This window comes from Mytilus californianus, unplaced genomic scaffold (assembly GCF_021869535.1).
Source record: "Mytilus californianus isolate M0D057914Y unplaced genomic scaffold, xbMytCali1.0.p SCAF_4, whole genome shotgun sequence".
In the NCBI taxonomy this organism is placed as follows: Eukaryota; Metazoa; Mollusca; class Bivalvia; order Mytilida; family Mytilidae; genus Mytilus; species Mytilus californianus.
In genome coordinates, this window is record NW_026262690.1 from 55,811,908 (window position 1) to 55,827,886 (window position 15,979).

General features: G+C 32.7%; 1 protein-coding gene across 1 annotated transcript in view; it reads left to right on the forward strand.

The window, feature by feature from the left end:
* Positions 1-9,491: 9,491 nt before the first annotated feature.
* The window catches only part of LOC127698453 (cilium assembly protein DZIP1L-like), a 71,098-nt gene continuing 64,610 nt past the window's right edge, over positions 9,492-15,979 (forward strand). Inside the window, exons 1-6 of the mRNA XM_052201905.1 lie at positions 9,492-9,730; positions 12,073-12,321; positions 13,023-13,094; positions 13,531-13,596; positions 14,297-14,434; positions 15,012-15,215. Of these exons, the coding sequence (XP_052057865.1) occupies positions 12,079-12,321; positions 13,023-13,094; positions 13,531-13,596; positions 14,297-14,434; positions 15,012-15,215 (723 nt within the window). The 5' untranslated portion in view covers positions 9,492-9,730; positions 12,073-12,078. The remainder of the gene's footprint in view (positions 9,731-12,072; positions 12,322-13,022; positions 13,095-13,530; positions 13,597-14,296; positions 14,435-15,011; positions 15,216-15,979) is intronic.

Genomic DNA, 15,979 nt, shown 5'->3' on the forward strand with positions numbered 1-15,979 from the left:
GATCACATTTATTATCTTAAATGACAAACAGAAAAGAAAGATGTAATAAAAAATCTTATTGTTGTTAAATTGTTTGAGTGAAATGCTTGAAAATAATAAATAAAAAAAAAATATTACAGATCTATGATTTCATATCACGTCAGATGCGAGATAAATTCCATGTGGGACAACTCGGCCATGAGACAAGTCGGACCGAATCAAATCGGACCGCCCAAATAAGACAACTCGGACCGTCTAAGAAAACAACTCGGACCGACCGTCTGCAAAGTCAACTCGAACCGTCTATACTGACAACTCAGACAAAGTATTAAAAGAGGATTTGAACTATATAAATGATTATAAATTATTAAATGTTATATTCACATGACAATATAATTTGCATGTTGCAGAATTTGTGTAACAGGGGTGGCCACTGGCTAATCACAAAAACTAGACACCCTTGTGTACAGGAAATATTTAATAGATGGTAAGAATATAACCCTGCAATTAACAATATAATATGTATAAACAGATGTATTAAACAAAATATCACATTATGCATTAAAAGACAATTGTACATCTAGTCCCTGATAATTAACAGTAAATAAATAAAAGTGCTATTGCAAAGTATCACAAATACATAAGTATGAAAAGAAGGTTATTCTTTATAGTAATTTGCTATAATATTCAATATACAATATTCAAATAATTATTAAATAGTATTTCTTTATTTATACGTTTATCAAACTGTGAAAGTTTCAAGAATGTAAACATTATACAAACACTGATTAAATACCACAATCAAGATCAATCATTATTTAATCATTGTTTACATTATAACATAAAACATTTAATTACCTGTCTATGGGACTTAGGTTATAATACCACACGTACTGGTAACAATAATTCAACTGTCAACATTTAAATCTGAAAAATACATAATTGAACAAATTCTCACTACCCTTCGTAATAAGACAATAAAATAATACACACTATGTCTTAGATGTATAGTTATTTTATATTCAAAACAAATATAATACCAGTTACTATAAATTACAAAAGTAACATAAAAAGGGGACTTTATACAACTGTCAATTATTGAGTATGGAAACTTCATAGAGTTTGCTATTTAACATTTAATCACTCAATACATTATACTAAAATAATGAGATACAAATATTAAAATGAAGTAATGCTATTAACAATTTCATGACTATGGTACAGGACATCTGATTGTATAGTTTTATAATCTTTTGAACACCAAGTGTATTTATTAATACAAATATAAATACCTTTATTCTTAGAGACAACAGGAACATTTCCTAATAAATAATCACAGAAATATAATAAATTTCCGAAAGTTACACAAGACAAAATGATCCAGTGCTTTCTCTCAAACAATATCAAAATTTTGTAATTTCCCTCGGTCAAATCTAACCAATCAGAAAATAGAATTAATCCCTTGTGACATAATCGTCCAATGAAACTCCTGTACCAAATCTACATCACACAGATATACGAAATGACATCACAAGACTTACATCACAACTAAACAGTCGATATGACATCACAATAGTAAAAACATGTATATAAAGTATTGATCACCTGTATTAATCTACTGTTTATGTCCATACTTTCGTAATAAATCAATACTACATATATTTTAAACTACAATTATCTGGACATGGAAAATAATAAATAATAAAATATATGTACATTGCAAATAAATAATTTCAATATATAAATGACCCTATCACATTCTCCCGGTCCTTGCAAAAAAATGGTTTCCATACCATTATTCCAAGAGATGTTCTTAGAAAGCATTAAATACATGACTTAATAAATACAACATTAGCTACATATTTTCAGTCACAATCCGAAGTAATGCTTTTCCAAAGTCTTCTTCAGCAGATGGAAACATTCCAGATAGAGCGAGACGTTTTAAATATTCAGCTTTCTGCATCCAGTCTGGCTGTTGCAACATGACAAATTCACCACTTCGCATCCAGGCTGGTTTACGTTTAGTCCGTACTGGTCTCCTCTCAGAATTATCCTCCCTATCAGACTCATCATCTTCAATTTCTTCATCAGGGCCCTGTTGTTCAGTCCTATGTGGACTTGACTCAACTGTATGCTGTACTTGAGTAGGAGATTCGTGTGTTATGGTTTCAGTTTCTGTCTCGCTTCTAGGAATGTCTTGAGATGAAACATCATCTATATTTTCTGGATATAGGGCGTCCCCTGTCATATCCTCTCCACATGTGTCAGTTGCAGAGGGCTCATCTGCTGACACTGTGTAATTACTTGTATCAAGCACTTCAAGTTGAACTTTTTCTGGTGCATCTGTTGTACCAATTCTACTTGTACTTGAATCTTCAATTGTATAGACGATTTCATCTTCGATTTCATCCTCATAATGACGATCTGTGGTTCCGCCAGATAGGTTCCCAATTGGTAATAACAAGTTCCTGTGAAGAGTTCTGTTTCTACCAACCCCATCTTTTCTTTTTACGGTGTAAACTGGAATATCAGTGTTTGGCTGTTTCAGTACTATGTATGGTTCTTCTTCCCAGCGGTCTGATAATTTGTGTTTTCCGTCCCAGGCTACTATTTTAACTAGTACTGTATCACCTTCATGAATAATAGATCCCCTTTTCTTTAAATCATATGATTCTTTCTGCTTTTGTTGAGACTTTTTAGCTGTTTCTGATGCTAATTTATATGCAGTGTCTATTCGTTCTTTCAGATCTTTGATATATTTAGTAACAGGAACTTTACTGGTATCTGGTGATTTTGTTGAAAAAATAACATCTACTGGTAACTTTGCGTCTCGACCAAACATTAATTTATAAGGAGTAAATCCTGTAGTGTCATGTCTTGTATTGTTGTAGGCATGAGTCATTGTCCCAACATGAGATTTCCAATCTTTCTTCTGGTCTGGATTGAGTGTTCCTAACATACTAATCAAGGTTCTATTAAATCTTTCGCATACTCCGTTACCCATGGGATGATATGGAGTAGTTCTTGATTTCTTCATTCCTGTTATATCACAGAGCTCCTTCAATAACTTGCCTTCAAAGTTTGCACCTTGGTCACTGTGGATACGATGTGGAAATCCGTAGTGAACAACAAAATTATTCATAAATGCTTCAGCTGTTGTTCTAGCAGTAGTATTTTTAGTTGGTACAGCAATAGCATACTTGGTGTAATGATCTGTGATAACAAGAAGATACTGGTACCCTCCTTTTGATGTTTCTAAACCAAGAAAATCCATGCAGACTAATTCTAGTGGTTGTGATGTTTGAATAGTTACTAATTCAGCTTTATCTCTGCTTGGCGTCTTTCTACGTAAGCATCTTCCACAAGCAGCTATATAATTTTCTACATCTCTTGTCTGTCCATACCAGTAAAATCTGTCTTTGACCAATGATAGTGTACGGTCTCTTCCCTGGTGTCCCATTTCGTCATGAAGGTATTTTAATATCATAGAACGGTGTGATGATGGAATGACTAGTTGGTTGACTTTTTCCCCGCTGATGTTATCTGTAATGGTTCTTTGTAGAACTCCTTCACTTAAGCTTAGCTTTTCAAAGTTTTTATACATTGCATGATATTCAGGTGTCTTTGGAGTATCTGTCTTCAGTGGTTTTTGACCTATTTTTACTTTATCTATCCAGTATTTTAAAACTTTATCTTTCTGTTGAATTTCAGCTAAATCTATCTTTAAGCCTGTCATTGGATCTGCAAGATTATCAACTATTTCTGATGAAAAAGAAATTGTTTCTATTACTGGTATCGATGTTATATTGCAGATTGCATTAACTGTTTCATTCTGTAAGTTAACTGTATCTTCTTTCTCAGACACTATTCCTGGCAGTCTTGATAAAGTATCAGCATCTGCATTACTCGAACCGGGTCTATATTTGATTTCAAAATTGTAAGAAGATAACGCAGCAACCCATCTTTGAGTGGTGGCATCTAATTTTGCAGATTTCATTGCATAAGTTAACGGGTTGTTGTCAGTGAACACTACAAATGTAGAGGCAATCAGATAGTCGCTGAATTTTTCAGTTATAGCCCATTTTAACGCTAAAAACTCCAAACGGTGAGCAGGATAATGTTTTTCTGCTTTAGTTAGTCCTCGACTTGCATATGCAATAACTCGTTTCAATCCGTCTTGTTCTTGGTAAAGAACTGCACCAAGGCCATGACCCGAAGCATCAGTGTGAAGTTCAAATGGCTTTTTGAAATTCGGGTATCCTAAAACCGGTGGTGTCATTAAACAAGATTTTAAAGTACTGAATGATTCTTCCTGTGCTGTTCCCCATGTCCATTCTGGTTTTTTCTCTACTTTCTTTGTTCTTTTTCCTTTGTCTTGTTTCTTCTTGATAGGTGTTGGCATAAGATTGGTAAGTGGTCTAGCAATCTTTGCAAAGTCTTTTACAAAACGACGATAATAGCCAACAAAACCTAAGAATTTTCTAACTTCTTCTGGTGACGTTGGTATTGGCCAAGATTTGATCTTCTCTATTTTATCAGGATCAGGTTCAATTCCCTCCTCAGACACTATGTGTCCTACATAGCGTACTTTTCTCATAAAGAAAGAACATTTCTTTGGTGATAATTTTAAACCTGCTTCTCTCAGTCGACTAAAGACAAGATCTATTCTATTCAAATGTTCTTCATATGTGTTGGAGAATATTATAACGTCATCAAGATAGACAAAACAAATCTTCAAATTTAGGTCCATCAATATGGTTTCCATTAATCTTTGATATGTTGCTGGGCTATTTGCTAAACCAAATGGCATTCTTTCATATTCATAAAAGCCTAGCGGGCCAACTGTAAACGCAGTCCTTTCCTTATGATCTTCTTCTATCTCAATCTGATGATACCCTGACTTCATATCTATTACTGTAAAGAACTTGTTTCCTGCAAGCCCTTCTAAAATTTCTTCGATTCTAGGCAACGCATGTGAATCTTTTACAGATTTATCATTAAGTTGGCGATAGTCCACGCACATGCGCAGTTTACCATCCTTCTTTCTGCATAAAACTACATTTGATGCCCATGGTGAAAATGATTGACGTATAATTCCGCTTGCTAATAATAGATGAAGATGATCTCTAACTTCTTCATACATTGATGGTGGTATTCGTCTATGTTTCTGTTTGAATGGAGTTTCGTCTATTAACTGTATTCTATGCCTAACCATTTTATTGTGTCCAATATCAAGGTCATCTTTGGACATAATATCAGCATATTTCTGTACAAGTTGTTTTCCTTTCTGTATCTGTGTCTGAGTAAGACCATCTGTACACATAGTTATTCCTTCTATGACTTCTGTGTTATCTTTTTGATGTTGTTCATCGTCATATCGTTCAATATTTTCAATATGGACTGGTTGAAGTTCACATAAAACACTGTTTGGTGAAACTGTAACGGTCCTTGTCGAAGGATTTGAAATAAGTACATTTGTTGTTCCAAAAGCATGTTTACTGTAACTATAAGAAATTATTGCAGGTGTAATATCTAAGTCAAGTGGGATAGATGATCTTTGTGTTGGCTGCAGTAGAGCACAAACCGGTTGGTATGGCACTTTCTTGTCTAAATAGCCAGATATTACAACTTCAGAATTGGGTTCTATTGTAATTCGTTCTTTTTCAGCAGACTTTATAACAGCTAGTTTATTATTCTGTCTGCACAGATTTTTTTCTCTAAGTGTCAAGCATCTTAGGGTCATGTATACTGGTGTAAATAATTCGGCCTGCTGCAGGTATCTTTCGCCATATCTTTTCTGTAGAATTTCCATAAAAGAAGACAAAATATTAGTACCTATCAAAACTGGAACATTGATATTGTATTTACTGTCAGGAACGATAAGGAAAAGGCAATTGTTCAGTGTGTTGTCCTCATTCTGTTTACTTCTTGATCCTAAGATGTTCATATTTGTTTCAATAAAACCTTCATAAGGGAGTTCTTGACCATCTGCACATTCAATTTTTAAGATTTCTTGAACTGGATGGATAGGTACTTCAAAGAAATGTTTATCATAAAATGATCTACTTATTGTGGAAACTGATGAACCGGTATCTAAAAGAGCTATTGTAGTAACTGAACCAATAATTATCTGAACTTCATTTGATTTTCCAACTAAATCTGTTAAGTAATTAGGATTATTGGAGCTCCCAAAACGACGACCAAACATACGCCCCGTTATGCTGATCCCTTCCTGTTTAAAGAATTTCTACTGTGGTCTAATCGAACTCTACATCCTATTCTCATATGTCCCTTTTGACCACAACGCCAGCAAACTACATCCTCGTTTTCATTTCTGTTAAATCTAGGTTGTTGTTCTTGATTGACATTATTTCCATATGTATTCTCAAATTGTCTCTGACTCTGTTGCCCAAATTGTCTTTGACCCCGATGTCCTTGAAATTTGGTTTGTTGTGAATTTCCTTCATTATTTCTTGCTCTCCAGTTATTATTCTGTCGGAATGGCTGTTGTGATTGATTCTTTCGATCATCTTTCAAAGTCTGTATATCAGCTGCCATCCTTTGTATAATAGTCATTAGATCTGTCTCTTCAGATTCAGCCTCTTTGACATTTGCCATCTTTGCTGTAGTTATCTTTACATCTTTCTTTACATCTGCCTCTAGTTGTCTCATTTCTTGTTTCAGTTCATCATAATTCTTAATTATATAGTGCAAATGACCTGATGCATTTTTTAAATCTGCTCTTAATCCACTCCAAAACATGGAACACAATTTATCATTCTTGTCGGGTTCTGGTATCATCTTCCTCTGACTAGCTTTATACAACAGATCTTCCAGTCTATTAGCCCATGTAACGACATCTTCTTCAGGTTGTTGCTTTGCGCTATAAAACTCTTCCATCAGTTTATCATTTTGAATGGATATGCCATATGTTGTCTCCAGTTTCTGTAGGAGCAGATCCAGACTTGCATCTGCGCCTAATCTCATGGCTACACGGGCAGCATGTCCCCTTAATGAACGTCTTACTGCCATGTCTATAATATGTGGTGCGAGCTTGCACCTTCTTAATGACTCAACCTCATATTTCCAAATATCATAAGGAGCCTCTCCTTTACCTGCTTCTCCGAAAAATGTCGATATTCTAGGTGTGTAAACTGTTGATTCCACTTTAGCATTTGTTGACGATGTCGGTAACGTTGGTGATGCTGTGCTTTGGGATGTTGTATTATTGACGTTTTGTACTACCGGTGCTGACGTACTAGGTGTAGGCTGAGCAATATTTTCAGGCTTTACCTCTTCTGTTTTTAATGTTGTGCCAATAAATTCAACCATCCATTCTTTTAGTTCTTTTGGATTTGTAATCTTTGGTTTTGTTCCTAGTTTCTTAAACGCTTCAATTAAAGCCTTTTCCTCCTCTCCTGTTAAAGCTGTTTCTTCTTCTGGTGCTTCCTTTTCAGCCATTGTTATTGGATTACTGGTGTTTTTCTTCTTCTTCTTCTTCTTCTTTTTGAGTAGCTTCTTTGGAATATCTTTGAGTGTCAGATCCAGGATATGTCAACTCTTTAAACTGTGATATGATAAACACACCTAACAGCCAAAAGAGAGACAGTAGCTGGTTGTAGATATCTTCGAGTATTGGATTCAGAATATGTCTACTCTTTCAACATATTTGTAACAGGGGTGGCCACTGGCTAATCACAAAAACTAGACACCCTTGTGTACAGGAAATATTTAATAGATGGTAAGAATATAACCCTGCAATTAACAATATAATATGTATAAACAGATGTATTAAACAAAATATCACATTATGCATTAAAAGACAATTGTACATCTAGTCCCTGATAATTAACAGTAAATAAATAAAAGTGCTATTGCAAAGTATCACAAATACATAAGTATGAAAAGAAGGTTATTCTTTATAGTAATTTGCTATAATATTCAATATACAATATTCAAATAATTATTAAATAGTATTTCTTTATTTATACGTTTATCAAACTGTGAAAGTTTCAAGAATGTAAACATTATACAAACACTGATTAAATACCACAATCAAGATCAATCATTATTTAATCATTGTTTACATTATAACATAAAACATTTAATTACCTGTCTATGGGACTTAGGTTATAATACCACACGTACTGGTAACAATAATTCAACTGTCAACATTTAAATCTGAAAAATACATAATTGAACAAATTCTCACTACCCTTCGTAATAAGACAATAAAATAATACACACTATGTCTTAGATGTATAGTTATTTTATATTCAAAACAAATATAATACCAGTTACTATAAATTACAAAAGTAACATAAAAAGGGGACTTTATACAACTGTCAATTATTGAGTATGGAAACTTCATAGAGTTTGCTATTTAACATTTAATCACTCAATACATTATACTAAAATAATGAGATACAAATATTAAAATGAAGTAATGCTATTAACAATTTCATGACTATGGTACAGGACATCTGATTGTATAGTTTTATAATCTTTTGAACACCAAGTGTATTTATTAATACAAATATAAATACCTTTATTCTTAGAGACAACAGGAACATTTCCTAATAAATAATCACAGAAATATAATAAATTTCCGAAAGTTACACAAGACAAAATGATCCAGTGCTTTCTCTCAAACAATATCAAAATTTTGTAATTTCCCTCGGTCAAATCTAACCAATCAGAAAATAGAATTAATCCCTTGTGACATAATCGTCCAATGAAACTCCTGTACCAAATCTACATCACACAGATATACGAAATGACATCACAAGACTTACATCACAACTAAACAGTCGATATGACATCACAATAGTAAAAACATGTATATAAAGTATTGATCACCTGTATTAATCTACTGTTTATGTCCATACTTTCGTAATAAATCAATACTACATATATTTTAAACTACAATTATCTGGACATGGAAAATAATAAATAATAAAATATATGTACATTGCAAATAAATAATTTCAATATATAAATGACCCTATCACATTTGCAAAACATGATTAAAAATATGTTCTCGCTGTGTTGAAGACCCATTGGTGGCCTTAGGCTGTTTTCTGCTCTTTGGTCATGTTGTTGTCTCTTGTCCCCCTGCCACCCCCCTAAATCCGCCTCTGCCATTGGGCATCTAACCATATTTACATGCTCAGCTTGGGTGCTCTCTATATACAGTGTTGTTACTCCCTCCACCATTTGATATCTGATGTGCGCATATTTACATTAGAATATTTACCCCACACAATTATAACAAAGTATAAAAAAAGTGTGTTTCCTTAAATCATTTGTTTCGTCAACACTCTAATTCTATATTTAGTCTGAGTTGTCATTATAGACGGTCCGAGTTGTCTTTATAGACGGTCCTAGATTTCTTTATTATACGGTCCGAATTGACTTATTGACGGTTTGAGTTGTCTTCATAGACAGTCCGAGTTGTCTTTTGTGTAGACGGTCCGAGTTGTCTCCGGGCCGACTTGTCTCATACCCGATGGCATTCCAACATGGTTGACTTTCAATTTCTTTTTTGTTGACATTTGACAACGTTATTTTTGAATGCTTTTTTCAAACTATATCTAATATTATTATTCGGTTATTCAATGCAACGAAAACGATCAATTTTTATTTAGAAAAATATGATGCGCTCTTAATTGATTAAGGGCCACTGTTAAAATTACCTGCTCAAAGTGAGTGATTGGACAGGTAAACAAATGCAAGATCGATTTTGAAACAGGTATGTTAGAGAATAGTTCATGTATGTTATTAATTTGGAACTAATTTTGCTCTTAATAAACTGTATCTTGTTGACACATTCAATATTTTTGACGTCCAAAATAAGTTTTAAAGACTTGTTTTGGTTTATCTCCCGCGGGTTTCATGTTCAAACATGTAGGTGAGGGTGTTGAAAAGTACAAAATGCACGAATGTAAACGTATGTCAATGCATTGAAATGAAAACGCAAGTATTTGAATAATTTGATTTAAATGCAATGTTTGCTTATGTGTTTCTTGACAAAGTACTAGCTACAGAAAATAAGTTTGAGCTTGAAACCAAGGGGAGATTATCTAGTTTGTTTTGTCAGACAGAGGATTTTGTGTATCAATGAAGTAGATATTAAACAACAATTAAATATATATTCAGACTATTTTTAGTGTGGATGTTAGCAGAGGCAAAGTTAGGGGGAGTTGGGTTTGGGTGCCTTCCCTATTTATGGAGCTACTATTAGGGTTAATACAAAGACTTTTAACACGTTCTACATCTAACATTGCCTAGTTTGGGGGCCCTGCCCCCTCTTTTTTTCAAAATCCTGGATTGGCATCTAGTTAGTCCAATAAGACTTGTTTCTGGTCTCTTGTCAGAAACAAAGAGGGAAGGTAGAAAGGTAAAATAGTTTTTTTTTTTAAATATTGTTTACTAGGACTATAAAATAGAGAATGAAGACCCATTGGTGACCTTGGGCTGTTTTCTGCTCTTTTATCAGATTGTTGTCTCTTTGACACATTCCCCATTTTGATTCTCAATTTTAGTTCATCGAAATGGATGCCACACTAAACTCCAAAACATACAAACGAACCAAAATGATAAAAAAAACAAACAAGACTAACAAAGGCCAGAGGTACTTGACTTGGGGAAGGCACAAAAATGAAGCAGGGTTAAACATGTTTTGTGAGATCTCAACCCTCCCCTATACCTCTAGCCAATGTGGAATAAACAAACACACAGCAATACGCACAGTAAAACTCAGTTAATAAGAATCTGAGTCTGATGTTACAATAAGTAACAGAAGAAACTATGCAAAATGACAATGATTAACATAAATAATCAAAGGACTACTAGCAGTTACTGACATGCCAGTTCCAGACCTCAATTGAACTTATAGCAAGATGTGTCTTCATCATATGAAAATCAATCACAATCCCTTCTGTTAGGGGTTTAGTATCATGCCATCATAAATTATATGAGAAGAACATAACCTGTATCATGCCAACAACTGGTTTTAGAATAAATGTGTTTATTTGCGATGGAAATGGTTATGGAAATGTTCTGAACATTAAACATGTTAAATGTCCCTAAAATATTTTGGATACATGTTGGTAGGGAGGCAGGAATTGTAGATTATTACATGGCATTTTCCATATAGGTCCTAGTACCAGCCCAATACTCCCTTTTTGGACTGAGGGCTTTAGGACTTTTGGTGTATCTAATAATCATGATAATACATTTAAAAAAAACCTGTATAATTGATACATTGTGAAATAAAATGAATTTCATCTTCTTTCGCACTTAAGTCACAAAAAACACAATTTCTATCATTCCTATCAATACCAGCATAATGACCACTTTCAATACAATAATTATTCAAAGACAAACCCACCTTTTAAAACGAGTACGAAAGTTCAGGAATACATTTTTGAAAGTAAAATTGCAAAACTGCATTTGTTACCACATATTTAAACATAATCTACACTTTGAAGAAAATTAAAGAGAAAAATGTAAAACATGTTAAGCTTGATAAAAATCTTCATTGTAAATATGAACTGTCTTCATTCAACAGCCATTATAACACACATTATTCATACATAAGTTTCTTACATATGTTGCCCAATTCAGACTTTTTTTCTGAAAGCAGAATGTATTTTTAAAGTACAATTCTTTTAAAATGACGATATACAATGAAGCTTTTTATATGTGTGTGCACAGTCGGTATGTATACACTACAATAATCTGCATATCAAAAGCATTCTTAATGTTAAGTTGTCAGACAGCTACAGTAAACTATATTTGTTTAACACTAAAGTCCTTTTGTGTGTTACAGCACTTATCAACAACCTTTGGATCACATGGAGATACATTTAATATTAGAAAGATTAAATGTACAAGTTTTACATTTAGATCCAATTTTCAGAAACCTATTATGATATATCAGTGAAGCTTTTTCATTGCTGGTTACTGGGGTAATAGTTTGTTGGAATCTTTCATGTTATTTGTGAGACACATCATATAAGATGTACATGTATTATAAATTATTTTTATTTTCAAAACAAAACATGATAGAATTTTGTTTTTATATCCTAGGACACCATGGCAACACAAATGATGTATTCTCCTATGCCTGACCACTCAGTTTCTTATATGAATGGATATCCTAATAATTATGCCTCTAAAGGAAATGGGAAAAGCTTTGCATTTAGAAAAAGATATGAAAGAGTGGATTGGAGAAAGATTTCCTCTGTTGATCTTGATCATATCTCAAGGACTCTGGATTTTAATGCCTTACAGGAAAACATTTTAAACATAACATTTTGCAATATAGAATCTGAAATGGTAAGATATTACAAATAATAATCTATGCATTGTTTTAAACTTCTATATTAGTCTAGAATGATAATTCTCAATAATTTTTAGTTAGTACTGGTGAGACTGTCTTTAACCAATATGCTCTATTATGTATTTACTGTTTGTTATGGTTCAAAGAATGCACATCTCTTTTAACATTTTTATGCCCCTGCCATAGCGGAGGGGGCATTAAGTTTTATCCATGTCTGTCCGTACATACGTCCCAAAATTGGTTTCCGTTCTATAACTTTAGTTTGCCTCAGGCTCAACCAAATGTTATGAAACTTATACACAATTACCGTTCTAGAGTTATGCCCTTAACAAATGTAAAAATTGCTGAATTTTTCGTTTCCGTTCTTTAACTTTAGTTTGCCTCAATCAAATGTTATGAAACTTATGCACAATGCTTATTACCACAAAACTCAGATCAAGTACAAATTTGGGTAGCGTCACTTTTACTGTTCTATAGTTATGTCCCTTTATAACATATGCAAGCAGGGGCATCATCTGTGTCTCATGGAAACATTCACCATTTATTTATAGATTAACTTTGTACATGTTGTAACATATATGAGGAGTTTAAGATTCTCCACTGAAACAAGCCACTACTTTGATAATTGTAACTGTTGCTTTTAAAATGTTTTTATGTTATTTATGTTTTGTACATGTATATACATTTTGTACTTCAGGATTTGCGAATGATTGACCCAAACTTTGTAAAGCTTTTCAAACTAGCACAGTTAACTATAGAATATTTATTGGTAAGTTTGCTGTTTTTTCCAGTGTTATACAGTCAAATCTTTTAGTAACTTGGAAGTAAACAATGTTGTCAACAAATTTTCAAAAATTGTACACCAAAATGGGCCTATAGGTTTGTGTAGGTATAAGATTATTTTTGAGAATGAATGTAATATGTTAAAATGGTGTATTAGGTGTGTATCTCATGTTAAAATTGAATTCCCTGAGTATAATTATATACATTTTAATGGAACAATTCTAAAAAACAAGAGGAAAGGAAGTCAAACTAATTTTTGCAGACTACACTAAGAGTTAATTAAAAAGATAATTGTAAATATAGATTGTTTATATCATAATTTCCCTATATAAATTCTAATATGATAAATAGAAACCAGAATAATCATTTAATAATTGTTTGATACAGATGTAAACTGTTATTAAAGACATTGTTTATTTCAGCATTCACAGGAGTATTTGACAGGTGTTGTAGGTTCTGCTGAAGAGAAAATCAAAGCTGCTCAAGAGGTATTTTAGATCTTCTTGTTAAATAATATGTTTTAATTCACAACTAATATGATTTATATAGACCACTCAAAAACAACTGTCTATCTGACTAAAACACAACATGAACATTGATTATTGATTTAAATATACTAACCACTGCAATTTAAGCAACAGCATAGATTTTTAAATGTACTGTAATGACCTTTTTATCAAACTAGAATCTCATTTTTGTAAACCATGGGACATTTTGTTGCGGAAGCAAGACAAAGTGATCCTGCATTCTGTCGTCAGTGATGTCAAAATCTAGGTTTCGTCTATGGTTAAAGGTTTTTTAAATGTCAATAACTTTGTCAAACCTGCATGGAATTTTTGAAAATTGGACAGGTTGAATGGAGCAACGCATCAAAAAAGAGGTGGAAGATATCAAGGGAAATTTCAGAGCTCTAGAGTGATATTCTAATTTACCTCAGTCCATTCGTTCATGTGTGTGTGTATGTCTGTCAAATGTAATTTTTGCTGCATTTTCTCAGAAACTACAAATCAGAACTTCCTAAAATTTGGTACCAAGCTTCATGTGAACATGCTTTACTGTTTGATGTGTTTTCACATCCATCACTCAATAACTTTGTGCTCACTAAATACTTATAGAGGGTATCATTAGTGAGTAAAAGCTCCAAGTGCATCTTTTTGGAAAACATAAATGCTGTTACATTCTTTACAGGAAAATTCCAAAACCAAGGAAGAACTAGAAAAGCAGAATAAAGAACTTGCTGACGTAAAGAGAGAAAGTCATAAAAGGAAGAAATTATTGATAGCTCAGCAACATTTAATACATGCTGGATCAGGAAGTTACAACAAGGTATGAATTGTCTGAAATAATCCCAAAAATGGTAATGTCAATCCTGTTTTAATTATTCTTAAGGTTTTATTGAAAAGTTGGTTTGGTCAGACAAATTAAGGCATTCCTAAACTATAAAAACAGGATTTTCTATTTGCAATTCAGCCTTTCCAACTGAGGTAAAAATAAATGCAGTGAAATCAAGTTGCATATTTTTTCATTAACTAAATTGAAATATAATTTTTTTTTTCTAATTCTCAAATGAAATTTCTTTGGCTGGATCAAGATATGTAGGGAGAACAATTTTTAAATATGTCTGATAGACAGAAACCTCAAATTAAATGTCATCTGTTTAGTATTCAAACTTGTATATGTATTTTGAATGCAAAAGACAATGATTTAACAAAAAGGGGAATAAATTTAAGGATTATTGTCAAAACCATGTTTGAATAAATCAGGTGAAGCTTAAGAACCACTATTTAAAAAGGATACTATTATTCTATTGAGTTATAGTAGCCACTGTTGATTATGTTATATCAGTAACAAGCATGCTAGTATTATCTGTTTTAAAACTTTAAATGTTTTGTTTTGTTTACAGTGCCAATTTTGCTCAAAAGCTTTTCTAAATAGCACATTTTTACAGTCTCACATAATGAGACGCCATGGGGAGTATTCTGGGAAAGCAGCATCTATACCTGTTGCCCCAGACGACAGACAGATCATCGCAGAATCGCCTGGTTTGAGGGAACTCCAACAGAGATTGGAGGCTACAGAGGCACAACTACAACAAGAACGCTTGTCTGTGAGTGGATTGTGTGTATAGTAATTTATTGTGTACATGAAATAATATAACATTAGTTAGGAATTTCATATTGCCAATCAAAGGATATGATATATTTGAACAATCATATTACTTAGTATTAAAACTGTATCTTTATCCCTTCAAATAAGAGATTCATATTCTTATGCTATCTTGGATTGATAAATATAGAAAAGTAAAGTATAGATCCAGTTGCTTATATAATGGTTTCAAAATACAATTTTCTAAATGAAAGGATTCTTTCATCTTTTACATAAGTGCTGCATTACATTCTGATTTCAAATGCATATGGTAAATAAGTTTATTTTTTTCATTTGAAATCCTCAACACAGTAAAACATCTCTATTAAAATTATTTAGATGGGAGGATATTTAGTTTAAAGAAAAAAAGAAATGATTAGGCCCCCTTTTGGTAGTCGCTAAGAGTAGAAAAATTGCAAATTTAGTGCACATCAGGCCTTTCTATCATAAAACTTTACTCAGAACTCAGAATACAAAATTTGTGCTTGAGATGCCAAATCCAACAGGCCTCTACAATTACTTTTTTTTCAACTTGTCTAGTAGGACAAGTACATACCAAAACTTACTTGTCCGAATGAAATTGTAACTTGTCCAAATAAAATCTTAATAATAACCTTTTTAGCTTTTTAAGTTGATTGAATTAAAACAATAGAACAGAATTTGATTTTAACATATCTTTTGCAATACTTTTCAAAAATATGAGTCGAGAACAACTGAATCTGGTCA